The sequence below is a fragment of the Periophthalmus magnuspinnatus genome, chromosome 17, assembly GCF_009829125.3.
Source record: "Periophthalmus magnuspinnatus isolate fPerMag1 chromosome 17, fPerMag1.2.pri, whole genome shotgun sequence".
Classification (NCBI taxonomy): Eukaryota; Metazoa; Chordata; class Actinopteri; order Gobiiformes; family Gobiidae; genus Periophthalmus; species Periophthalmus magnuspinnatus.
Window position 1 is genome coordinate 6,232,091 of NC_047142.1, and position 25,597 is coordinate 6,257,687.

The following is a 25,597-nucleotide window of genomic DNA, read 5'->3' on the forward strand; positions in this document are numbered from 1 at the left end:
CTGTCCCCTGACTCTTCGTGGAGAAGTGTTCCCGTCAACATTGCAGTTGCTCTACTGCCGAAACGCTTCCCATCTTCTCCTGCCTTCTCATTCTAGGATGAGGATGTGTAACAAGAGCCCAAGTCACTGACCGCTTCTCTGACATCGAGAGTAATCTTTGGGTATTTGTCTGCATTCAAACAATTTGTGATAAATAGTGAATAAATAGTTATATTAAATTAATGTTTTAGCCCCTATCTCTCCCCACTTGTCTGTTGTTACTTGCAATTATTCCAAAAATTCAACCTCTTGAATCAGTGATGTAAATCCTTAATAATTAGAGGTAAAATATGTTAAGGTTGGGGTTTTAGTTAATCAAAACCAAGGTTAATCAAAAATAGAGACTTAACTGGTTAAGTCTCTATTTGAATTGAATATAAGTCAATGTCAAGTCCCCAAAAAGAACAGAAAACCTAACTATTTGTGTATGTGGGTGTGGGGGGTAGGGGGGTCTATATTCCCTATTTCCTAAGTAGCTGAAATGTCACTAACCCCTTTTAAATACTGAGCCCTCATCTTGTCGTTTCCTCTCTAATGACTCACAATGTTGCACTATCCCAAGGGCCTGATCTGTCATCGCCAAAGGACTGACGCAAATAAACAAGTCTCACCATCTGTCTTCCCACACATTACATGAGTCCTGCTCCCACCTGTCAACACATCATACTCTTACAAATACAAGAACATTTTTAGCCACAATCACATTCTGCCTGAAAATGCTGTCTTTATATAGCCTTGTGCGATGCTAAATGTGCAGACAAAGCAGCCATCAGCCTTGTCCTCCTCTCTCTGGAGTGGCAGTGACAGGTGTTGTGACCAGGACCACAGACCACCATGTGTTGGCTGATGTATTGTCACATAGCAGGGGAAGTGATGTAGAATATAGGTGCCTGTGTGTTGTTGTGACAGCTGACAATGTTGTGCTGTAAATACACACACATTTTAGCAGAACAATTATCTGGCCCCTCCTTCCAAAAAGCCATGGCTCAATGAATCCCAGCAGCACTAGCCCACTTCTGCTAGGAAACAAACTCTCACAAATAGTGATACACACATGCACCGTTCGGCTCCAGCATAACTCTGTATCCGTGAGCTGTGATTATTCAAATGGAGTCTGGACTTCCTGTCTGCCTCTCTGTCTTCATCGGGATAATACTAATCACATCAACAGGTAAGAAAACAGCCGCGTATAATATTGATAATGTCAGGATTTACTATTTCACTAAAATTTAAATATATTTTATGCAGCGATAATAATTTATGTTCATTCATTTTTTCAATAGTTTCACAGCATAATAGTTTGAATTTTTTTTTATTTTTATTAGACAGTAAAATAAATCATGTTACAGATAATATTATACGTTAAAATTGTGAACTCTGAACTACTATTCTGCAACCATTGTCCCAACTACTTGTAACTTTTCCACAAAACTAAATTATTAAGTGGAATTAGAATTTATAACAAACTGCATATCTATTTCTATATTTTTTTCAGCATTCATTTAGCCCTTATGTTATTAAAAATCTCTTTGTCCTCATAGTTTCATCACTTAATCTTGAAGCAGAGTTGTTTCAAGATTTGATGAAAGACTATAACAAAAATGTCCGCCCCATGGAGAACAGCGGAGATGTTACCAAAGTGCACATCAAGATGACCCTGACAAATCTCATTTCTCTGGTCTGTGTGAGCATTTCTTAACAGTTTTGCCATATGTCTAAGTTCTAACAAATCCAAATCACCTCCACAGAATGAAAAAGAGGAGGCCTTAACGACAAGTGTGTGGATAGAAATGGTATTTGTATAAAATTTGCAACATTTGGGATAGTTCGTTCAGTTCAGTTTTTAACAGTTCAGTTTTTGCATTTGCAGCAGTGGTGTGACTATCGGCTGAGGTGGGACCAGATGCCCAGGTCAGCTCTGTATGGAAATATAACATCTCCATTAAGAGTGCCATCTCAAAGCATATGGTTGCCCGACATCATCCTGGAAAACAAGTGAGTCTCAGGACATGCAGCTACATCAACATAACATTACTCTAGTCATAATGATCCACTGATTATTCACTCCCAATAAGCTTCTTCTGCGACCACAGCTGCCTTAGGGAAGACTGGTACAAAAATGACAGCAAAACCATCAACTATGTCCCCTCGGGCTTCTACCAAACACAACATACACAACATAAGTTAGTATACTTCATGATACAGTACTGCCAAAATATAATCACTTACTATTTTGGCATTCAACTAGAAAATTATTTGACCAAAAGACCAAATGTACATGCTACTGTGCAGTACTCATTTCTCCTGTTGCCATTGTCTGTCTGCAGTGTGGATGGGCAGTTTGAAGTGGCTCTATACTGCAATGCACTGGTCTCTCCTGATGGTTGTGTCTACTGGCTACCTCCTGCTATTTACCGTAGTGCATGCACCATCATCGTCAACTACTTTCCTTTTGACTGGCAGAACTGCACTATGGTGTTCCGGTAAGTAGACCTCATCAAAAACAGTAAACATAACAAAAGTATCCAGGCTGTCTCTCGTATCCATGGCACTGTTTATGACCTGCTTTGTATATGTAAATGAACGCCACAATTAGTCTTGTCTCGTTTTCTCACAGTTCCCAGACGTACAGTGCAAACGAGATTGAGATTGTTCTGAAAGAAGAGGACAACTACACTTTAGAGTGGGTGGACATCGACCCGGAGGCTTTTACAGGTAGATACAGAATGGAATACACAAGTGGCACTCAAAGAATACTTGAGTAAAACTTCTGCAGTAAAAGTACAAAGATATTCCAACTTTAAGAGTCAAAATTGTATTATTGTAAGTGTACTATTGTTACTATAGTTTTTCCTGACTTTATTAGTATTACAACTACCAGTCTAATGGACAACTACTGGATTATTACTATTAACAAGCAGCTCACTATGGTGACATTGAAACCTGTAGCATTGTGTGAAATAGTTTTCATTATATTATTTTTGTTGACTTTAGAAAATGGCGAGTGGGTGATTAAACATAGACCTGCAAAGAAGCTGATCAACCCACAGTACACTAAAGATGACCTGGAGTACCAAGAGGTGGTCTTCTTTCTCATCATTCAGAGAAAACCACTTTTCTATATCATCAACATCATCGCTCCCTGTGTGCTTTTCTCCTCTCTCGGGCTGCTGGTTTACTATTTACCAGCTAAAGGTACTTACAACCATTTTATCCTATCTATAGTTACAAAGTCCTCCATATGGCATCCAGTATAGATTATATTGTTATTGATCTCACCACAGCAGAGTGTGTTTGGTCATTGGGCAGGTGTGTTTTCTTTGGGTGTTCTAGCCTCCTCTCACTGTTCAAAGACATGCCTGTGTTAAGCCAATGTGTCCATATTAAGTCAATGAATAGGGGAGAGAAATATAAAAAGCTTCCAGTTCTTAAAACTCATAACTAATCATTGCAGCCGGGGGTCAGAAGTGCTTCATGTCCATTGCGACTCTCCTGGGACAAACTGTTTTCGTGTGCCTGATCGCTAAAAAGGTTCCAGAGACGTCCCAAGCTGTCCCTCTTATTGGAAAGTAAGTTTTCTAGTACCGGTAATATCTTTTGTAGTTGTATTTAACGTGCTCTTTTACTAATAAGTTGCATATCTTTGAATTGTAGATATTTGATGTTTGTGATGTCAGTGACAACTACAGTAGTGATGAACTGTGTGATAGTCCTAAATGTCTCCCAAAGAACCCCAAACACTCACAAAATGACAGACAAAGTGCGAAAGGTGAGACTGTGGCCAAAGCAAGCCATTTTGTAAGTGGCATTTTCCTCTAAGCAACTTTTGTATGTGCTCCTTTATTTGATAGATGACCTGAATGCATTTCTAATTAGTCATTTATAACTTACAGATCCTCCTCAACACTTTGCCTCGTCTATTAAGGATGCAGATGCAGCCTTGGATCCCAGAACAGGCTATGATTTCTGAAACGGGGAATGGTCACGCAGCAGACAACAACAGTTCATACATGCCTCACTGTCGACGCCGCAGCTCAATGACCCTCATCTCTAAAGCAGAGGAATACATGCTCAAAACCTCACGCTCCGAACTCATGTTTAAAAGACTGAAAGAGAGAAACGGGCTAATGAAGTCAGTGCTGGACAAGTTGCGTGAGTATTTGATTTAATTTCATTTAAAAAAAAGGACTAACTAAACCCTTAGATTAACAACTGGCTCTCTTGTTATTATTATTTTTTTTTTTCTTGCTTAGATAATGGTCTTCAAGGGGGAACAGCTGAGCATCTCTGTGCCAGCTTGGCAAATGCTTCAGTGGAGCTGAGGCAGTGTGTAGGTTCCTGTAAGCACATAGCAACGGCGGCAAAACAAAAGAATGTATTTCAGAATGTAAGTTCAGTAGTAACATTTATTTTTACCACAGGGAGATTGCTCAAAAGCAAATAAATGTAGTATGTACAGTACCTAAAGTTTGTAGACACGTTCTTCTGCTATCTTTTCATTATATTTACTACTGTCAATATTACATACTGAAGACATCAAATATAAGAAGCGAGATTATGAAATTATGTATGGAAAAGGCCAAATAACTCTAAATATGTTTATATTTTAGATTCCGATTCCTCAAAGTAGCCACCTTTTGCTTTGTTGACATTGCTGCAAACCTGTGGCCTTCTCTCAAGAAGCTTCATGATTAACGCTCCTGAAATGGTTCTCACTTCAGAGATGTGTCCCATCAGGGGTCATTAGTGGAATGCCAAGAGTGTAAAGCAGTGATTAAAGCAAAGGGTGGCTATTTTGAAGGTGTTTGAGTTATTTTACTCCTTATTGTTTACAACATTGGATGAACGTTCATTCATAATTCTGATGTCTTCAGTGAGAATCTACAAATGTAAATAGTCATGAAAATAAAGAGAAGACATAAGTGAAAAAGTGTGTTCAACCTTTTGACATTTGACTTAACTTTTGTAATTGCAGGAGAATGAAGAATGGTTCCTTGTGGCCCGTGTGATTGACAGGGCCTGTTTCATAGTGATGGCTCTAGTGTTTTGGATTGGCACAGTGGCCATTTTTCTCATGGGACATTTCAATAGAGCACCCTCTTCACCTTTTCCTGGGGACCCAAAGACCTACCTCCCCCCAACAAGCAACCTGACAGAGAGTGACTTCATGGCCTGAGAAGTGATGCATGGGAGAAACCATGAGAGAAACTATACCAGCACTGGGGTAATACATATCAACCAGTATTTTTGTTAGCTACATGTTAGGATCTGCTCACTAAGCCACATTTACTTGTCATGTGTGTCACTTGCTCTTAATGTTAGTGTTTAGCTTTGTCAATGGTAAGACGCATAAAAAACACAATACAATATTTTAATGCTTATCCATTCTACTACATCATCATATGTGTATATATGATGGAACATGTTTATTTACTCTGGTGAACCTATATGATGTCTTTGATACTTTTTGTTATCGTACAACCAATTGTGCAATAAAGCTAATATGTTTATGTAAATTACCTAAAATTGCATCTTTTTTTTTTCCAAAACACATTCTACACCTCTTATGAAAAGCCAGTGCACTATTGCCCCCACCTCTAGAGCAGGATTACAATTACATGGCTGAATGGTGCCTTTCTATAGCGCCACAAAAGGCAGATCCGGCTGGTTGGGATGGAAACAGAGACAGAGAGAGAAAAGGAGGGAGTTAGAATCCTCAGACACAAACAACAAACACAAACCAAGTGACTTCTCCCACACAAGTTTAGGATATGCTACTGCTCAGGGACATCTGGACTGGACCACAGCATCAATGAACTCTTGCTGATATCTATCCTTTTTCCTTGCACTGGTTATCACTATGTCGGCCGTGACCAATCAGCCCCATCCCTTCGGTCACCTGGAGCGCGAGAAGCACATCGAAATGATCTTCAAGACTTACCAAAACAGAAATGGAACTTCATGCGAGTGCCTTGTTGAGTCAGTTAAAACGCACGATAAGAGTACTTGTTGGGAATCTCACGAGGAACTTTCAGAAAACAAGAATGAACCAAAGAAACTGAGACATGTAGGTAAGAGGCCTGCAGGTGTTCGAGGAATTGACTTGTCGATTTTGGATTTGGTTGAGCAGTTTCATGTGAATGCCAGGCCAGAACTACAAGGTAAGCAAACATTCAAATGAGAATTTTTGACTGAAATGAGCCTCTCTCAAACTATAGTATTGCAGGTCCTCACTGTGTTCCCAGGAGGGTTTACAGTATCTCTGCCAACAGCAACAGGGTGGACCTGCTAGTGGCTATAGAAGGTAAGCAAATGAAACTAATGAAACTAATGCCTATCAAACATAACTTTTTTTTTTCTTCATTTTCTTCCTAGAGAGTTCATGCTTGTGTCTTCAGTGTTGTGGCCCAGCAAGAGCCTGCTCACTTAAGGGCATTGATAGTGAGGGTCGTCAAGTCTTTTATTTTGAAAGACCCTTCAGAATGGATGCATGTTGTTTAGGCTGCTGCCTTATGGAGATGAGAGTCTATACAGCTCAAAGACAACTCATAGGAATTGTATGCCAACGGTAAGTAATGTTAAATTAGGATACTGAACTAGATTTGATGATCAAGTATTATGAACAGTGAGAAAGTTTCCACCAACCACAACTCAGAGTCATAATCATATGATTTTTGAACTATTGTTTGATCAATTCCATACAACGCAGTGAAGTTACTGCTGATGTGATTTTGGCAATAATGTGTTGTGAGAATCGTATTCTCACAACTTAATTGAGCTGTGTTACTCTTAAGTCAGCTCTTAAGTCAGTAATGATTAGAATGTGGTTAAAAAAAAAAAAAATTCTGAATCACAACAAGGGACTCGCATGAAGGAGGAAGGAGTGGGACTACGCAATGCATTTTTTTGTCAATGGATCATAGATTGAAGGCATATAGTACATGGACATTGGTTGATGTGATTGCTCGGTCTGTGTGTGTACAAATTTGAGAGTATATACTATTTTGCATTTCCACTCTCATGCCTTTTGTGCCATGAGAGCCTTTTATCCATGTCTCTGGCCACCCATTGCTCTAGTAGTCGCCCAACCTTGTCTCTAAATAGCACGGAGAGCCTGTAGAGTCCCACAGTGTAGGGCTGTGGTCTAAACCTGGAGGGGGGAGAAGCACCACACAGCTGTCTGCCCAGAGCCACTGGAGGAATGTGGCATCTTTTCTTTGGGAAATGCTGGGCTAATGGGGGCAATGGCAGCACTGGCCTCCTGCATAGTCAAAGTCTAATGCTTCATCTGACTCTGGCTACCCAAGCTGTCTTTGTACCTTTGATTTACTGTTGATTGTAACAAATTACAGCTGACCTCTCGGATTTCAAGTTAGAGGTTTACTTGGTATAAATATTCTCTCAGTTGTCCTCAAATAAAACATGGCACAAATTGAACTCCTCTAACACCAGGAGAACAATGATTTTGGTATTGCAGAATCATGACAGCTGAAAATGTGGTCAACCGAGCATTTACGCTGACCTCTGCTGTGGTTGCTCGATGCCAGCTTACATAAACGAATTGTATCAAATTACTGTTGCTGAATTGAGGTTGGGCTTTTGTCAATGGCTATTGACAGGTGGAGCATGTTCACCCCTCTTTTGGAAGTGTGTGATGCAAGTGGAGTGGCGACATTCAGACTTCAAGGCCCTTGCTGTCCATGTCGTTGTTTATCCAACCAAGACTTCCAGGTATGTGCTTTGAATTAAAATGAATACAGGATGTCCATAAAGTGTCTTTACAATTTTAAAATATAATTACAAACGCAAGTGATAAGATATATTAATTAGATTCGTTGTATTGTATTGTCGTTATAAAAGTTTTTAATCACATTGGGTTCTGCATATTGGTGAGTTCCTCAAACATTTACAGACGGTTGGATTGAAGTGATGGACCAATTTCATGGCCATCACTTTCACCATATAATCACACCTCTGGATTTCTATGGGGTTATGTTAAAGATATTGTGTATCGAATAAAGATACGGGGCATTACTGAAGTAAGTAAAAGATAACAGATGCAATTGCAACCATCAATGAGGCTCTGCTACAGCGAACATGAACAGCACACATGAACATGAGTATTTCATGTTCGAGTGATTAATGATGCCCAGATAAATGTATTAAATGAGGCGAAAACTTTGGAAACCACTGAGTACAATAGAACAACTCTGGTTAAGATATCTTATCATTTCCCTTTGAAATATATATATATATATATATATATATATTTATTTATTTATTTTTTTTATTGTAAGGAGACTTCATGGACAGTCTGTATTACTAATGAATAAAAGTATTTAAAAAAAATTTAACTTTTCAAAATCAGATCATGTCAAACACTGGAGACAAAATTGGAACAATATGGAAGAAGTGGCCCGGTTTTAGTCTTAAACAAAATATGGACCATGAATATTTTGGATTAAATGGTGAGAATTTCTTTTTCTCTTTCAAGCTTCTGTGTTCCTTGTTCCAAGACTATTGTTACCAACACTGCCCTACAATGTATCGTATTTGTCACTTCAGTTCCACAGAACATGGAATCGGAGACAAAACTTATGTTGTTGGGGGCAACGTTTCTATTGGTATGTTTGTTTCTGCATTTTGCTTTACATAGCAAATTTACTATCTAAAAAAACCCCAAACATTTAAAATAACCATTTTCTTCTTCAGAGTTATATGTACTTTGAAATGAGCTAAAAAAGAAGCTACTACAACCAAACTGGAGATAGAGGACTTACTAAAACTTCAGCAAGAAATTCTCAGGATATATTAAACATGCATGAGATGATTTTTCTCAAAGACAGTATATAAATAAAACAAACTAATGATGGAGACAAAAACTTCTTGAAGAAACTGCATATTTGACATTTGTATAAATCTGCCTTTTATTATCCTCTGACAACGCTGTTTGTTTTATCACTTGCTGGGCTGCATTGTTTCAGCAGAATTTAGACATTAATCTAAAACATGTGTCTCGACTGATAATGTTATGTAGTCTCTCAGCAATTTCTACAAAATATAAAAATCATTTTCAGACCATTTATATACAACAGTTAAAGATTTCTTCATATTCATAAAACCATGGCAAAGACAAAACGGCTGAAGAGAAACTGGTTTTGAGGTGTTTGGCATTATAAAAATGCTCTTCAAACACAAGGCCTTCTGCCAGCTCAGTCTCTCTTCGGAATTGACTTCAGGGGAAAAAAAAAAAAAAAAAGACATTTTACGTCAGTGTGTAGTGTTTGAATGGACTGCATTTACAAATACAGTGGGTAATACACAATAAGTAATTGCAATTCCTATTCAAACAAATGTATTGTAAATAAATTTCATTGTAATAAAATGGCATGTAACCGCAACCCTGTTTGAGTCCCAATAAAACAGATAAAGTCTAGACAAGAAATGTGATATTAAACAATAAATGGCATGTAGATGAACAGGTTGGTTTTGATGTATTTTGTCAAGTGCACTTTGAGAACACGTACAGCTCAGCTAACAGCCAGCTCATAGCCTCCCTCTGGTGGCAAGTTCATAGATGTGTAACTTGCTTTACAAAAACAGGGCGACCAAGGCTGCTTTAGTTGACCAACTATTAGATGTTTGTCGACTTGGTTCAGTCTGTCGTCTGCTGAACATTTTTTGGTTTTGATACAACAAAGACTCGTCTTCTTCCAGTTCTAACCTTCTCAAGTCTTTATGCAGTGCCAGTCCATGCAGGAATATCTCTCCGGGCTTGCAATCCCCCAGAACCTCACAAATGCACACGCCTACCTGCCACAAAAACAAACAGCAAAGACCTTTCAACATGCATATTTTTGTTGTAATATAATTGTCTTTATTTTTATAAAAACAAAAACAAAAAAACAAAACAAAACTTGCCAATGTTGCAACTTCGAGGCAGGAGGGTTATCGACCACCACTAGCATTCACCAGCCCATGGAAGTCTTCCCATGCTCTGCAAAGACAGCCAAAGTGCAAATGTATTAGTGTGTCACTGTAAGATGTAATATTAATCAGAGGTAATCATAGCAAGATTAAACAACTTAATATCATCTTAAGAAAGAGAAGAAAGACAGAAAATAATAAAACAGGTTAGACATACATACTTAATGCTGTCTGTATGGGTCTTATACTCCATTATAGTGTTGGGAGGAAGGTTCAGAACTCTACGAAGGGTGTCTCGAATTCGGGCGGTTGTTGCTTGGTCGCTAGCAGTTTTGTTCCAGATAGAAATAATGTCCTCCTGAGAATGAATTTATGAATTTACACAACACAAGGCCAAGACCAAAGAAGATAAAATGCCACAATTAGCATTACCTGGAAGCGAACTGAAACTACAGCGCCACAGATTTCTTCTCCAACCATAAACTGTTCACCCAGCATTGCTAGAATGAGGTTCTCCCAGCATCGAGATGCCAGACCTTTCCTCAAACGTATGATCCATTTGCCCCCCATCTTGTTGGCATCATCCTAAATACAACCATGCCTTGTGAAATAAGCAACTGAGACATTTTCACAATGTACTCGAAATAACAGATTGTACCTCCCACATAGGTTTAATTCCCTCTTTGAAAAGATGAAAGTCACTGTGCCCCGTCAGGTCACCTGGTCGAATCATGTGACTGTAAAATCGCCAAAACTGCTCCACCTAAAGAACAATTTGGATTAACCACTGGACAACATCAGGTGTTTTTATTAAAAAACATATAGTTGGTTAACGGACCGAGGCAAAACTGCCAATCTGTTTGATATTCTGCTCATAGCTCTGTGTGCTGGCTGGTCTCCCCGGAGTGCGTCTGGAGTACCAGAAAGTGTAGTTGTATTGCAGAGGATGCTCTCCTGCACCTGGAACCACCATCTATAAACAAAAGACATATGAGCCTACGTAGTAATTCTTCACACTGTGTAAACAAAGGATCATTCACCTTTTTCTTAGAGCTGTTCTGTTCCTTTTCTTCGTCTTCAATTTTTTCCTTCTCACAGTCTTTCGGTGGGCCTTGGTCCTGGTCGTGGTCTCCACTGTCATCGTCTTTCAAACTGAAGGAGAGAGTAAATCAGATTATAAAGTTGTTAAGTTGTACACTTAAAATACACGTGGGCTTCCTAAAATAATGTAATATTACACATATGGTCTCCTCTTCCACATATGGTAGGATTTATTTAGCATGCTACCTTTTCATCTTAAGTACTGACAAACTAAGCCAAATACAGCATTACTGAATTAATTCGTATCTGTGGGTACACTAAATACTAGGCTAAATCAATTTTTAAAAGAGGACATACTATGATTCAAGCCTACGCCTGTTAGCGGCTTTGAAGCTAACAGGCGGCTAACTCGTGTCCAGGCTAAACATCGTGTTGTTTCCGCCGCGCGTTTTACACCATTAGGCCGAGGCTTTGAGGCCTACCCTCCTCCTGCTAAGCTAAAGCTAACAACACACACATTCAGGACAGATCCAAAGGTACATATGGTATCAGCCGTGGTCGGTATGTATAAGCATTTGTTCTCACCTCTTTCCCATGTTGAATTTGAGACTAAAACCAAATTTGCAGATCCAAGCTATATCTGACACACCTCTTTAGCATGCAACTGAAACTGCTGCTGGAATCATAAGCTATCTGATGACAAGTCTTTGAAACAGGAAGTCACAGGAAGCCCGCTCTTCGAAAGATATCATACAAATACAATCAGTTACTCACGCGTCAAATTTGTTGTTCATAATTTTCTAGGTAAAATAATTTCGGAGTCCAAACAGCCTGCTGCAATCCCACGGAACGGCAGCGCGCATTGCGTGTGCACGCGTGCAGGCTTGGGGCTCACTCCTCTCTGCCACCCTCTGCCCAGCTGGGAGTGCACCCTCTCTGCGCCCTCTGCCCAGCTGAGAGTGCACCCTCTGCCCAGCTGGGAGTGCACCCTCTCTGCACCCTCTGCCCAGCTGAGAGTGCACCCTCTCTGCATCCTCTGCCCAGCTGGGAGTGCACCCTCTCTGCATCCTCTGCCCAGCTGGGAGTGCACCCTCTGCCCAGCTGGGAGTGCACCCTCTCTGCACCCTCTGCCCAGCTGGGAGTGCACCCTCTCTGCACCCTCTACCCAGCTGGGAGTGCACCCTCTCTACCCAGCTGGGAGTGCAGCACCAATCCAATAATCTGCTATTACAACATTTACAATTAATAGTGGATACACAAGTGGTGTAAATTTATACAGGCTAACAGACAAAACAGACCTGAAAAAGAGTAAGTAGTTGTTGTTTTTTTTTATTCAGTCACACAATACAAAATGTTACAATTAACAACTCAAGCTCTCCAAATGAAATAATGTTTAGGGGGTAATTTTTGAAAGCACTATTCAAATATAGCCAAGGCAGTAGGGTAAACTTGATGACCCTGCTGTTGGGTAACTAAAGAGTATATAAACCTAATGAATAGAGGGAGAGATGGGAGGACTGCTTTGGCATGGTATGGCACGTTATGGTGTCATTTTGTTGGCTCTCCTGTTTGAAACCATCAGTCGCCCCATGCCCCCTGTGCCTCTCATAAGAGAGGACATTGTTCTTGGCCAGAAAGCGCACCAGTGAGTGAATGGGGAAGAGCAGCAGCGGGCCCTTCAATGGCGGCTGTTTGTTTACACCAGGCAGTCCCGTCATAGCTCATTAGCAGCCCAGCCCACCGACAGCCTCTGATGTCCTAATGGCTGATAAGTGTGTGACTGCCCACTAGTCCAGAGCCTCAGCAGATCCTGATAGGCCATGAGTTCCAACACACATTCTCACTAATCTTTCTTGCATTCCTAAACATTCATGGCACACAAGCATACATAGACATGCACACAGTGCTGGGCTGGTAAACATGGACTGAAGATATAGTTCTTTCATCATGTGCCAGAGACCACAGTGAGGTTAGTCAGCATCAGTGGAGCAGAAGTCACCACTAGTTCTGCATCAAAGATGTACAAGATGTCTGCCGCAAAGAAAAAATGATTTAGTACTTTATATATATATATTTTCAAACATTATGAGATGTTCCATATTGGCCAAATTTATATCCTAGAAGCGATAGCCAACCCAGCATTTTTTTTTCCTGAATCACAGCAAATATCCAAAACAAATACAGCTATCAGTGGATCACTACTTGAAATTATTGATTATTCCACATATTTATAGTTCTATGATTGTCAATTAACAAACCTCTTGAATGGCTCTTCCAAGCGTCTCTTGACATCTCACCACTTTCCTGAAAAAGCAGTATATTAAAATGTAAGTGAAATAACATGTTTTTATCCACAATCTGGTCGTACCTGTGTAACCTTTGAGATATGCAAAGGGAGAAGTTGGCAGGGCAGTCAGGCTCGTATGTAGATGGCACAATGGTGTAAACTCCAGGAGAAAGATTGCACGGTAGAGTCACAACCTGGTTGTAGCAGTGAGGAATACAGCTGGCTACAGGTTCATTTTTTGAAGACTCAGACTGAGATAGCCCATCTTGAGTCTATAAAGATTTAGTAGTGATAAAGTAAGAGTATAGTATAAATCAGAGATTATTAAATTGGCTTGGAATCCCTCTCATTTCACAGTGGATTAGTGCAGAAACAAATTAGATTTGCTTTACAAAGTACCAGTACTTGTACTAGCAGACTCACCTTGTAGATGTGAAAGCCAATTGGGTGTAATTCGTTTTCAGGGGAGTTTTGGTGCAATGTGATTTTGATGTTGACTCCTGGGGTTTCCATGGTGTCATTGCACACACTAAACAGAAAGCGTGGGTTGCACCAGTGAGAATGGAAATTCCTGCTTCCTCCAGCAGTGCTTCCCTTGACCCAAGCTCCATGAAAGTAACTATTCTCCCATTCTCCACCAAGTGTTAATGGCAGTAACCGAGCTGGGCTTTTCAATGCACTGTGGAGTAACCAAACATTGTATTTATTGTAAATCATAAGTAAAAACAAACCTGCTGTGTATTTGAAAAGGCAAGGACATGCCTGTGAAACTTTGACAGGTTAGACCTCATGTGATTTTTTTATTACCTGAGAGAAGTGGATGAAGAAGAGAAGACCCTTATAAGGAATTGGGCCTCAGCTTCTGGCTGGTAAGTGCTGGGTATCATAAGGTAGTATCCAGGCTCAAGCTCCTGATGGAGGACCACTTCTCTATCATATGCATGGCAGTGAGTTGAAGCAAATGGAGCTTTATTTAACACTTGGCTTAAATTGAAATGTTTCTTCTCCACCTGGAAAAGAACAAAAAGATAATTATTATCCATTGACGGGTGAGTCTTCATGAAACATGAGCTAACTATGTAAATGCAAACCTTCCAAATGTGCAGAGCAATAGCTTGGTAATGCTGGTGCTTATTCATTCTGAGGTCTTCACATAGCATTTGTACTGATTTGTCCATCCTCTTATTTTCTTTATGCTGCAAGAGTGATACTAATACCTCTCCTCTTTCTCTAACTTTGAGCCAGTACTTTGGATTAGTCCTGTAGCTATTGCTGTTCCTACTACCGCCAGCAGAGAATCCCTTTATCCACTCACCAGCCAGCTGGTGACGGTGTTCTAACATGTTTCCTGAAAAGCAGACAGATGATGACTATTTAAACAAAAAAGTAATTTTTCATTTACAACCAAAACATGCTTAAACAAATACCTGAGTAAATGCTTCTAATGTGTCCATTCTCATCAACTTTATATCCTGCAGTAACATCATCAAACATAGATACGAACTCTTCTTCATCCAACCAGAATTCCCCTTGTGAAATTCTTGCTTGCAAATCCATCGCACATAGAGGATCAAGAGAGCTCCAATTATCACCACTGCAAGGAAAGATGCAAATAAGGTTTCTGAAGATCAAATAGAAAAAAAAAACAGAAAAAAAACATGCAGACAAACCCTTCACCCCAGGACCCAGTCCAACAGCATCTGCCCCAGGGGTTTCTAATCCGGAGAAGATGTACTTTGTCTCCAGACACCGTGCTCACTTCAAGCCACTCTAAGACATTTAGGGCATGATACTGACCCAGCTCAGTGGCCTCTTCAACTGTTTAAACAAGAGGTAAGTAATAACAAAATCCTGTATGTTTTGGGTTTTTTTGAAAGATTTTAATGTTGCCTTCTAACCTGTTGTCCTGCTGTTAATAGAGCAGCTAAGTATGCAATTATCTCTCACAAACTTCACAAGATCTGGTCTCCTTCTGACTGGATCTGTGTCTTGTTGTTTAACATTTTCTTCTTCTGTTCCAATGCTACCCAAACTCCAGTGCTCTGCCAGGCCACCAGTAAGGTCAACCCAAGCCTCAGATACTTTCCCTGCCCAAAGTCTCTCATAAGAGCCATAGTGCCTAAAAGAAATGAGAGAAAATAGCTTATCAGTACATTGTTACTATGAAACCAACAAATGTATATAAATATCAATGACTTCTCACTTGGCACAGGCTTTTTCCAACAATGCTACCCAAAAGGAAGTTGGAGAAAGGCACCGTGAAAAGCATAGTTTTAAATCAATGCATGGCAAAAGGTCATCAATGATAACATCTTTCCAGTGACCATACTGCCAAAAACAAAAACGAAAAAACCCTTTGTATCCACTGCCTCCCCATGTAGGCTGGTCTAGAGGAATCACCTGCATAGTTAAAATATTAATAAGTTCACTGGTGTCATCATGCCACTGCGGGATATGTAGAAATATTCACTGTTATTGCTCATTGTACCTTGTTTAGTAAATGTTTGTTTTGCAGTAAGACGGTGCAGGCACAAAGGAGCCAGCAGTCTCCCAATAAACCCTGCTTTGCATGACCCAAGCTGATATCTTCAGGGAATAATTCTGGTGACTGGCAGATCTCCTGAAATACAGAACGCAGAGATGATTTACAAAGTGTCTTATTCCAGGTGGATTTAGACATTCAATCTTCTGTTATAAACCATTTATAAACAGGACGATTATTATTGGTTTGCCTGAGCTTCAGCTGACCTGGGGACGCAGCCAGGTGATGGTGCCCTTCAGTTTAGCGATGGGAGTGGAGCAATCTGACAACAGGGCTGAGTCATCTGCAGGAAATTCAGAGTCCACAAACAAACTGGCGTCTTCATCCTCTGCTTTCCCTCCTCTCTCCATGGCTTCTTCAAGTAAGTCCACAGAGAGGTCCTAGCTCACTGGATGAACACTTAGGATCACCATCTCCTCCACGTTACACTGGGGAACAGAGAAATTGTGAGTAATGTAGGAATAGAAAAGGGTTGGCTACGTCAAGTCTCAACAATCAAGCATCGTTATTCTGTTATAATTTATTCCTACCTCCCTCTTGTCTGGTATGTGTCCTCCTCCATCAAAACATAAGCTAAGCGTTAGCTCTGTTTACACTGCATGCACTGACTGATCTCCTCATTATAATACTGCCTGTTTGATGGTCTTACTAGGATATATATCAGTTATATTATTAAAGGGGTTACATGAGTATTCTTCCCGGTTTCGCATCACATTTCTGCAGTTGTCTCAAATCTCTTCCGCTCATCTGTTTCATGTGGTGAATCCTTCCTGTGCGCTGAAACACTACCTCCACCTAGCGGTCATAGGCGCCATTACACGCAGTAGACTTTTTTATTGAGATTTGGAAGTTTTTTATTTTAAATACAGTATATATTTACATACAATCATAATAAAGCACACAACATACACAAACTCAACACAAAATATTCACTTGTTAGGAAATAAACCTATATACCTGTGAGATGAAGTAAGTTTTATAGATCCCAATGGGGAAAGTCCAGTGTTCAAGAACTACAGGAGCACAGGGATGTCAAATGTCACGAAAGTATTAAAAATATGTTTTAACTATGCCATTGCATAGTTAACTATGCCATTATTTCTAAGGCACATAGTTTAAATGATGCAATGTATATAATAACCATAACCCAGGCAATTACATCCGGCATGCTGCAATGGAACTGTAACTTTAAATATGCCCATAATCCCCCATAATTTGGGCGAACATAAAATTCATTTTATAGGTTCAAGCATAAAGACATGTGGAATTTTCCCTCAGAAGGAATCTGAATTTGGCCATTTCCAATGCATAAATCCTAAATCAGAACAGTTTAGTGAGGGAATAGCTCCTAAGTTAATTCAATCTATTTTTTAGGTTGAGATTTCTGGGAATTTTGTGTTGAGGGTTTTTTGGCCTAGAAACAGATGTCCTCTCACACCATGACATACTGAGAGCAGTCCACAATAAACATATATATACTTTGATTTGATGTCAGATAAGAACCACAAATAAAACTGTGCTATCTGCTTACATAGTTACAATTACAACTTAACAATACAGAAATCCAATTGAAAAGTGTGTTATAATAATACAAATGAAAATATTAGTTCAGTTCCTTTCTCTCATCCCGTGACCAAAGCTAAAACAGAAAAAAGAGAGGAAAATGGTTATCAGAAGCTGATTGCGTCAGAATCAAAGAGCAGGTTTTGAATGAGGAGAAAGATCATACTGAGGAACAACTTCCATGGCCCTTTTCACCCAGGGCCGGTCAGGGTCTGCACACAGTGGTTTAGTTTGTATCACTGGTCCTTTTTTAGGCACCACTGTTTGGAATCTGTAAACACAATGCAAAATATTTAGTTGTTCTTACTTTAGCAAAAGGAAATAATATAATATTTTAATTTTTTTTACATTACAGCTCTGATGCCACACAACTCTGTTATTTCTTGAACTACATAAGATTTCAGTGCTTTTATGGGGGGTCTAATTTGATCATATTTTGTGCAGCATTTATGTGAACCTGAAAATGAGAAAAGATTTTAAGGATTGCATTACAGAGCACTTCACATTTAGATATATATTTCAATATCAAAAATACATTTGTACTCACTGCTTTCCCCAAGCATCAGAATCGCCACCATCAGAGTAGCGTACACAGACAGGTTGGCCATCTTTCCTGAACGTCTTGGTTAAAATAGTCTTTCTCACAGTAGGACTATACTTGATGACAACTGAAACTCAAATGTGTAGTCTAGCCCCACCTTTTACAATAAGACCTGTAATACGTAAGGTCCTGACCTATTTATGTATTGGTGGTCAAAAAGCCCCATCCTAGTAGAATAGATGATGCAGTTATGCAGTACAAGATAAGACATGACAGGAAATTGTACTGTAAAGCATTGTCCAATGCATGTTCAGAATAAATGAAAAAACCTTAACCACAACTTCATTATACAACGTCATAGTCATGGTTGCAATGACCCCAACATGTAAATGTAAAAATACTATTTTTAACAATGGAAAAGAATGAGTGATAAAATGACTGACGTGGAAAGTTTAACCAAACAGACTTAGAAAGTTCTCAGTGGCCTACTTAGTTCTCCAAGGCGCACTTGTTTCTCCTATTGAGGTTTCTTGGCCTAGAAAAGGACCCCTTCTCAAAACCTCACCACCAGCCCACTGCAAACGTGTGCACTTTGATGTCAGATAAGAACCCAGACTAAAATGTGCTGATGTTATCTGCTTACATAGCATTTCGGTATAGACTTAAAACTAAGAGCGGCGTAAAATCAGTTATAATAAAGACTAATTCTACACTTGCGGATAAGTAGCATTTTAATCAAAACGGCTGCAGTTATTTATTTGCTTCAGAAATGTGATGTCAATGCAGAGAACTAAATGCTGTTTTCATTCTGTCTGATTCTGTTCAAACTTATGAAACACGACTGTTCATTCTAGATCTGCTTGTGTTCAAGTCTCTCCATGGACCAGCACCAAAGAACATATCCATCATGTTAAAGCCACATGAACCATCTCACACTCTGAGGACTTCAGGGACCGGCCTCCTGCTGGTGCCAGACTCAGGACTAAACATAGAGAATCAGTGTTTCAGTTTTATGCAGGTAAAACTTGAAGATGTGAGACAGGCCTCTACTGTGACAATGTTTAAATGTAGCCTCAAAACAGTTATTTTTAGCTGTGCATATGACTGAAAGGTTTTTATCCTACCCTCTTCTCTTTTAATAATAATACATTTTATTTGTTAGGCGCCTTTCAAGGCTCTCAAGGTCGCCGTACATACATACATACACAATACAAATTGAACAATGTAAAATGATTAAAAATACATTTAAAAACAAATATAGATTTTAATGTTAATTTCATGATGATTATTTATTTGTCTGTGATTGGATTCTATTGTCTTTCTTAGAGAACAGCTCCACTGACCCACAGGTTGGCAGTGTGATTTCAGCTCCCAAAGATGAATGCTGTGGTTGTGTCCAGTGAACCCCCCTCGCCGCCCGTCTGTGTACACTGGAGTATGAATGTGTGAGTGAATAGGTGAGTGGTTTCTTGATGTAAAGTGCTTTGAGTGTCTTGAAGGTGGAAAAGTGTTATATAAAAATGTGATCATTAACCATTTAAAGCACTTTTAATGACTGTGTACAAATTGTGCTATACATATAAACCTGCCTTGCGTTTTTCTACTGTAGGAATTTTCTTGCGATATGATGCAACATAAAGCAAGAATGATAAATATAAACAATGGCTATGTATTACCATATATAAAAAGGCATGCATATAATACAATATTCAAATAAAAGAAACGTATGTGTATGGACAGAAAAATGCCCTTTTGACCTTAAAACAGCCCTGAAATTTTGCTCCTATTGTCACGGAGAGGGGGAATATGTGGGGGTTTGGTTTAATTTTGTCGATGTAGGCAGAACTGGAAACTTGATCTGTGCTACTTATAAAGACAGGTGCTTTTCCCTTCTCTCCATTCGTGCACTTTGCAGACAACATGGTTTCAGCCAACCCTCAGATCTCACTGCTCCTGCTCTCTGCTCTGTGTCTGCTGCCTCTCAACAGCACTCTCTATACATCTAGAGGTAAAGACACTCCAAAATAGTTTCAATTTGTGTTTTTAATGTTTTCTTTCATTAATCATTTCTTTGCCTCCCCACAGTGTATGTTCCATGTTGCACCAAGTACTCTACTGGGAAATTGTCCTTTTCTAGGATCACAGGTGTGTCTATTCAAACAGACATAGAGTACTGCAGCATCAATGCTATTATGTGAGTATTTCTTCACTCTATACTTATACATATTATACTTAATTAATCCACACTGTATTAATCTAATATATGTTTGTGTATAGTTTCCACACGAAAAAAGGGAAGGCATGTTTTGATCCGGCTTTAAACTGGGTGATTGATTATGTAAACCGATACAGGTAAGGCTGTTGGCTGTTCAGATTTTTAATAATAAGATTAATTAGGCCTATATTTTTTTATTAATTGATAATCTTTACTCATATTTCAGGAATAAAGCACAAATGCTTCACATGAAAAGAACTCACACATAGAGAAAATATTTGTACGCTTCAGTCTGATCAAGTGTAAAGTGTATTTGTTTTATTCATTTGTCAATGATTTGTATATAGTAAAATATTACAATATGAAATATTATTTTGTATACTGTATACTGTCTTGTTTAAAGATACAAATGAATACAGATGCAATTAAAAATGTTTTGTGAGACTGGTATTTGTTTTTGTCATTTCTACAATAATTATACAACACATTCCCATTATATTTAGGCACTTACGGCTAAACCTTTAACCACATTTACTGTTGACTTTCCTTTTTTTCTGGTAGAAAAACTGTAGTTTGTAACTGTAGCTCATATTGACTCTGTAAAGAAACGTATTCTAAATTCGGATTTATATATATATATATATATATATATATATATATATATATATATATATATATATATATATATATATATATATATATATATATATATATATATATATATATATATATATATATATATACAGAGAGAGAGAGAGATTAGGAGAAAAAAAAGTATATATTAATCCATGAAAATTAAAAACAAATAAACACAATATGCATTTTTTATCCTTCATACAAACAAAGGGCCTTCATGCTTTGACATTTTACTTGGACATTTCCTCTGAGTTCTAAAGTTGAGTTTATCTGCACCGTGCTGATAAAACCTGACTGAACAGTAGGTGGCAGCAGAATCACATAATGAAGAATTGCTTCAAACTCCAGTAAAAAGGCCACGGCCCCGGAAACACTGCGTCTAAACCAACATTTGCGTGCCAACTTTTTATTAAGAACAACCAAATAAAATGTTGTTTTATTTCAGCCTGTTCTTGGTTGTTGGACAGTTGACTGTGATGATGTTCACGCTGGGCCCTGATCACCCTGTGTGTCTGGTCTGGGCCTTGTCGCATGAGTCTGTCCTAAACTAGAAGCTTTAAGGCCAGAGACGCTGGAAGATTACATCACCTCCACTGTTCTGCACCAGTGAACTGAGAGCTTTACTATGAATAATACACGTGGAGGGACAACTGCACCAGGCCCTAAAATGCATCAAAAATTGTTGTTTGATGAAATGAAATAATGACAAGGTACTCAGATGTTGTATTTAAAATAGACTTTATTGAAATGAATCATCAAATACAAAGTAGAAAGACTCAAAAAGCTGTAACAATGCATTAAACGGCACAAGTGTGAATGTGTTTCACCTTCAGTGTTTGAGTGGGGCTTGTTCTTTTGTCAGCAGACGCCTTTTGCTTTATCTGATATTTTCAAATGAGCATGTTTATATTTCCACCTTTGCTGTGTTCTAACTTCTTTTGCACTTCTTTTAAAAATATTTACTAATATTGTTAAGAGAATAAATGGTGTTTTTTTTTTTTTTACATTTGTGACATAATACACTCAAAACAATTCATATATTTTTGTAGAATTTTGTTTTTGTTTTTGTAAGAACTGATCTATGACATAATTCAAACTAGAGAAACGCTTTAAGCCTTTTGGTTCGAAACGGTCAGAGAAGGTTAGAGACGTTTTCCCATGATGCTGTGGGGCGTCAGTGTAGCGAGCATTATAACATATTACGCCCTGAGATCAGCAGACAGGTCTTCTGTCACTGTAGCGTACACACACACACACACACACACACACAAATAATGAGCAATCCTCCATCATAGGTGAAAACAATTCGACTTCACTATTAGCTCTTCCCCTTTGTCCCAGCGCATTTGCAGCTGGAGCGCCGCACAAAACACACTTAGTGATCATTTCCTTTAGTGCTATAATCTTTCTGTCCTTTGTTCTGACTTGTCACTCATTCACACGTTGCCAGATACACAGTTAACGCAGAGATAACCGAGCCCGCTGTATAATTAGACAAACAAAAAAGAGAGGGATGAAACGTCTAAAGGAGAAGAGACTCCAAATGATTACACATTCACTCTGCTTCCTTCCCCCTTGCTGCACACACAACCGCCAATTAGAGCCGTGGAGAGGAGGATGAGGACAAGCTCAGAGCCAGAATGCTATTTGTGTCTCTATCTCCCTCTGCCCTGAACACTCTGAACACCAGACGAGAAGAAGTAGAGAAAATAGGAAAACTAAGATGTATACAACAAAAGAAAAAAAAAAATAATAAAAAACTGTAAAACTGTCTGTGTATTCAAACATCTTGTAGTTTAGGGGTAAATGCTATTTCTGTTGATCCACAAACCCGTTCATAATTCTAGTAGAAGAAGAATAGACTGAATTCACTTTCTATAATTTGTAGTAACTATGGAAGAAAAAACTATGATCCACAGACGTTGAACCTTATCATCTTGGCTTCACAAACTTGCCATATTAATTCGATGACCTATATGTTGTTGTTTTTTTTTGCTTTTTTGCTTTTTTCAATTGGCTAATCGAATTTGGGCTTGAATAATGACATGGGAGACACAGAATTTTAAGCCAATTTTTTGTTTCATGTGGCTAGGCCCGGTAATTACAGAGATATTAACCATAAACCAGTCAGCAAATCTGCAATCTGACATTTAAACGATAACCATAGAGTTCACCACACGTTTAAACTGTGGGTCTTCTTGAGTGCTGTGATGCATAAACACAGCTTATCGATAGCTTCTAGTCTAGTTTTTGCCCTTACATGTGAAAAAAAAAACTACAGAAAGAATAAAAAAAAGCATAAAGAAGACTTGTACACCAACTGCTCCACCTGCCACATCCATCCACAGTGGAGTTCAAAGAAGGTAAAGCAGTATGGGTTTGAACTGGCATCCCTCAGGTTTGAAACTGCCAACCATTCCATATTGCTGGAAAAAATCATTCCACAAAGTAATCTGCATCCAAGCCACAAGTCTCAACTGTTTTACTATAAATTCGGCCTTTAGTCGTGCAGTCGATAGTCGATTATAGGCACGGGATTAATGATTATACAGGAGATTAACGATTATATCTCCATAACTATTTAAGATGCTGATGGTTTTAAAGTGTTGAATAAGTATAATTTTAATATTGTGTACTTTGTTATAACTGAAAAAAAACAATGATCCAGAAGAAATCATCCTGGAGAAGTAGGTTTTTCTGCACATTTTGGCAATATAATGGCGAATATCTTTGTTTGAGATTATCACGCTTATATAAAATGTCCGATGAACGATTATGTCTACTCTTTTCATCACGATAAAATGCTAATTGTTCCATCTCTGGCTGTTTAATCGGTTGATCAAAATTTGTATTAGTAGAGTGATCATTTCATTTGGATTATATAGATTTCTATGGGACAACAGAAAGGAGATGTTAGTGAGTGAGTGATTTAGTTGAAGTTTTAGTATTTTTGGGGGTATTTATATGTAAAAAGGCAGATTTAACTGAAGTTGTCTTTATATAAATACATAGTTTCATACTTTTTCCTGCATAAGTAGTTGTTTTGCAGTGCAGTTGTAGTCTTATGAGTGCAGTTTGTGTCAGATACACAGAGATACGTAGTTTTGAGCGCTTTTGCCATCCCCTCTTTTTCGTCAATCAAGAATTTCTTTACTCGGCTATGAATCCTCATTTTTACACATTTTATTTCACGTACCCAGTGATTGGCTGTGGAGTGAGTCATGCAGATCTGGGCCACAGTTGCACTCATTGTTCAGTGAGCTTTTCTGCACAGTCCAACCCAGCGACAGCAATGAATGTTGATTGTGACCCTTGCTCTTTGGCTACTGTGGCATCTCTTAGCCTCTTCTTCTGCGTGCGCTTTTTGATGCCGGAGCTTATGCATTCTGTGACGTCAGGGCCGGGCCACGGGGCACAGTCAACGGTCGATGGTTTAAATGTAATTCATACAAAACTCACCGACAGCGTTGAATGTTCCCCGGGGCAGGCAATGGGGAAAACACCAGATTATCCAAGCACTCACCACTTCCACACTATTGCATAGAAGATTTGACAGTGGAAATCTTCAGTCCAACAGCATCTGAAACATAGAGAAATATTTATGTTATTAGTCATGAACCAGAGGGACACTATAAGTCTTGATTTCATTTCACACAACACATTTTTAGATTGTAGTTTTGCCTGAATATCACTGAAATATAGAATTAAGTGGCTGAAATAAAAAGATTTTGTACTTTTGTTAATCATTTGTATTTTTCTGTCCATTCCATATCTTTGTACTCTACAGCCCACATGTTTATCAGCGTAAAAACTTCACTTCAACTTCAAAATCACAACAAAAACAATGCTTTTAGACTACACATTTTAATTGCTTACATAAAACAACAAATAGCTATGCTTCAGTTCTTCCAGACGAGTAACCCGGAGAACAATGCCGTGCTGTCCCGCTCCACGGCTGGGCCCTCTCTGCACACAGCCTCAGAGCTCCCATTGTGAGCGAGCGGCACATAGAGATGGATGGGACAACAACCAGGGACTGTCACTTTGCTTTAGGAGCACACTGCTGACGTCAGGATGCTCAACTCATGCACCGCATTCAGGACACTGGTCACTTGGAGGCTAGACCCACATTCACCACAGTACAGCAGTAATATCTATCTAATTATGCAACCATAACTTGGTCAATGTGGCTTTTGTCTGGTTAAATAATGTCATTATCTTGAGAAAAATGCAGTGATAAATGTCTCCCTCATTTTAAATACATTAAGTGGGTAACTATTTTGTTGTTGTTTTTACTTAAAATTTGTTAAATATGTAACTACGTGCTACAAACTAGATAATTGGCTTCATAATGTGACCTTAAAAAATAAAAGTAATTATAGATTCAAAGCTTGGTTAACGCTACACAAGTAAATGTACTACCAAACCTGACTGGCTTTGGTTAGCTCAAACGCCCAAATGCTTACACTTACACACCCCACAATAAAGAACAAAAATGAAAAATAGTCCAAGGGTCGAAAGAGCAGAGAACTGGGGGCTTCACCATGGCAACCACAGTCTCAGCCAGCCAATTTGAGTTAATCCACCCCCCCATCCAACTCTGTCCCATGGAGTTCTATGTTGCACCCTCATCGGGGCCCCCCCTCTCCCCAGCTGAATATTTCTTTTGTGTCCCAGGACTGTTGATTGTATAAGTCTATATGTGTCTGTTGGGATTGGGGCGTAGGAATGAGGGAGAAGAAACGGGGGGGATCGTAGTTAAGCGAGTTTAAATCCTGGGGCCAAGCGAACTATTGCGGTATAACT

The 25,597-nt window shown here is 38.9% G+C and overlaps 4 protein-coding genes across 9 annotated transcripts; 2 read left to right on the forward strand and 2 right to left on the reverse strand.

Annotated features, from left to right (window-relative positions):
• Positions 1-1,058: 1,058 nt before the first annotated feature.
• Positions 1,059-5,250, forward strand: chrng (cholinergic receptor, nicotinic, gamma). The gene is made up of 12 exons (XM_033982603.2): positions 1,059-1,210; positions 1,581-1,717; positions 1,788-1,832; positions 1,910-2,034; positions 2,367-2,522; positions 2,657-2,754; positions 3,034-3,234; positions 3,494-3,608; positions 3,694-3,808; positions 3,933-4,191; positions 4,293-4,426; positions 5,015-5,250. The coding sequence occupies exons 1-12, from the start codon at positions 1,147-1,149 to the stop codon at positions 5,213-5,215; spliced, it is 1,650 nt and encodes a 549-aa protein (XP_033838494.1). The 5' UTR covers positions 1,059-1,146; the 3' UTR covers positions 5,216-5,250.
• A 584-nt stretch (positions 5,251-5,834) lies between these two features.
• On the forward strand, positions 5,835-8,778 carry LOC117385520 (phospholipid scramblase family member 5). Its single transcript, XM_033982809.2, has 7 exons — positions 5,835-6,200; positions 6,266-6,343; positions 6,415-6,607; positions 7,659-7,770; positions 8,408-8,507; positions 8,605-8,663; positions 8,752-8,778. The coding sequence occupies exons 1-7, from the start codon at positions 5,900-5,902 to the stop codon at positions 8,776-8,778; spliced, it is 870 nt and encodes a 289-aa protein (XP_033838700.2). The 5' UTR covers positions 5,835-5,899.
• A 149-nt stretch (positions 8,779-8,927) lies between these two features.
• eif4e2 (eukaryotic translation initiation factor 4E family member 2) lies at positions 8,928-11,910 on the reverse strand. Of its 6 annotated transcripts, none has more exons than XM_033982147.2 (8): positions 11,782-11,910; positions 11,007-11,118; positions 10,805-10,939; positions 10,625-10,729; positions 10,399-10,551; positions 10,184-10,324; positions 9,961-10,036; positions 8,928-9,852 (listed from the first exon to the last, which is right to left on the reverse strand). In XM_033982147.2, the coding sequence occupies exons 1-7, from the start codon at positions 11,799-11,801 to the stop codon at positions 10,001-10,003; spliced, it is 702 nt and encodes a 233-aa protein (XP_033838038.1). In that variant the 5' UTR covers positions 11,802-11,910; the 3' UTR covers positions 8,928-9,852; positions 9,961-10,000. The 6 variants fall into 6 exon arrangements, with proteins under 6 accessions (XP_033838038.1, XP_033838035.1, XP_033838036.1 ...); XM_033982144.2 differs by having other exon boundaries at positions 8,945-9,852; positions 10,188-10,324; positions 11,782-11,889; XM_033982145.2 differs by having other exon boundaries at positions 9,324-9,848; positions 10,188-10,324; positions 11,782-11,909.
• A 428-nt stretch (positions 11,911-12,338) lies between these two features.
• LOC117385521 (calpain-10-like) lies at positions 12,339-16,612 on the reverse strand. Its single transcript, XM_033982810.2, has 13 exons — positions 16,367-16,612; positions 16,043-16,264; positions 15,783-15,914; positions 15,498-15,694; positions 15,193-15,413; positions 14,965-15,112; positions 14,722-14,888; positions 14,386-14,642; positions 14,102-14,304; positions 13,718-13,973; positions 13,376-13,566; positions 13,266-13,311; positions 12,339-13,038 (listed from the first exon to the last, which is right to left on the reverse strand). Exons 2-13 carry the CDS (start codon positions 16,184-16,186, stop codon positions 13,009-13,011), a joined length of 1,992 nt encoding a protein of 663 aa, XP_033838701.2. The 5' UTR covers positions 16,187-16,264; positions 16,367-16,612; the 3' UTR covers positions 12,339-13,008.
• Between the last annotated feature and the right edge of the window lie 8,985 nt (positions 16,613-25,597).

What these genes read in the sequence shown, in the direction of transcription:
- chrng (XM_033982603.2), top strand. Translation starts at nt 1,147, where the DNA reads ATGGAGTCTGGACTTCCTGTCTGCCTCTCTGTCTTCATCGGGATAATA. An exon ending in GTCAGTGCTGGACAAGTTGC is followed by an intron (nt 4,192 to 4,292) that starts GTGAGTATTTGA and finishes TTTCTTGCTTAG; the next exon opens with ATAATGGTCTTCAAGGGGGA. An exon ending in AAAAGAATGTATTTCAGAAT is followed by an intron (nt 4,427 to 5,014) that starts GTAAGTTCAGTA and finishes TTGTAATTGCAG; the next exon opens with GAGAATGAAGAATGGTTCCT.
- LOC117385520 (XM_033982809.2), top strand. Translation starts at nt 5,900, where the DNA reads ATGTCGGCCGTGACCAATCAGCCCCATCCCTTCGGTCACCTGGAGCGC. An exon ending in ATAGGAATTGTATGCCAACG is followed by an intron (nt 6,608 to 7,658) that starts GTAAGTAATGTT and finishes GGCTATTGACAG; the next exon opens with GTGGAGCATGTTCACCCCTC. An exon ending in TGGGGGCAACGTTTCTATTG is followed by an intron (nt 8,664 to 8,751) that starts GTATGTTTGTTT and finishes TTTCTTCTTCAG; the next exon opens with AGTTATATGTACTTTGAAAT.
- eif4e2 (XM_033982144.2), bottom strand. Translation starts at nt 11,801, where the DNA reads ATGAACAACAAATTTGACGC. An exon ending in AGATTGGCAGTTTTGCCTCG is followed by an intron (nt 10,730 to 10,804) that starts GTCCGTTAACCA and finishes ATTGTTCTTTAG; the next exon opens with GTGGAGCAGTTTTGGCGATT. An exon ending in GAATTAAACCTATGTGGGAG is followed by an intron (nt 10,552 to 10,624) that starts GTACAATCTGTT and finishes GGTTGTATTTAG; the next exon opens with GATGATGCCAACAAGATGGG.
- LOC117385521 (XM_033982810.2), bottom strand. Translation starts at nt 16,186, where the DNA reads ATGGAGAGAGGAGGGAAAGCAGAGGATGAAGACGCCAGTTTGTTTGTG. An exon ending in ACAAACATTTACTAAACAAG is followed by an intron (nt 15,695 to 15,782) that starts GTACAATGAGCA and finishes TTAACTATGCAG; the next exon opens with GTGATTCCTCTAGACCAGCC. An exon ending in ATATCTCAAAGGTTACACAG is followed by an intron (nt 13,312 to 13,375) that starts GTACGACCAGAT and finishes CTGCTTTTTCAG; the next exon opens with GAAAGTGGTGAGATGTCAAG.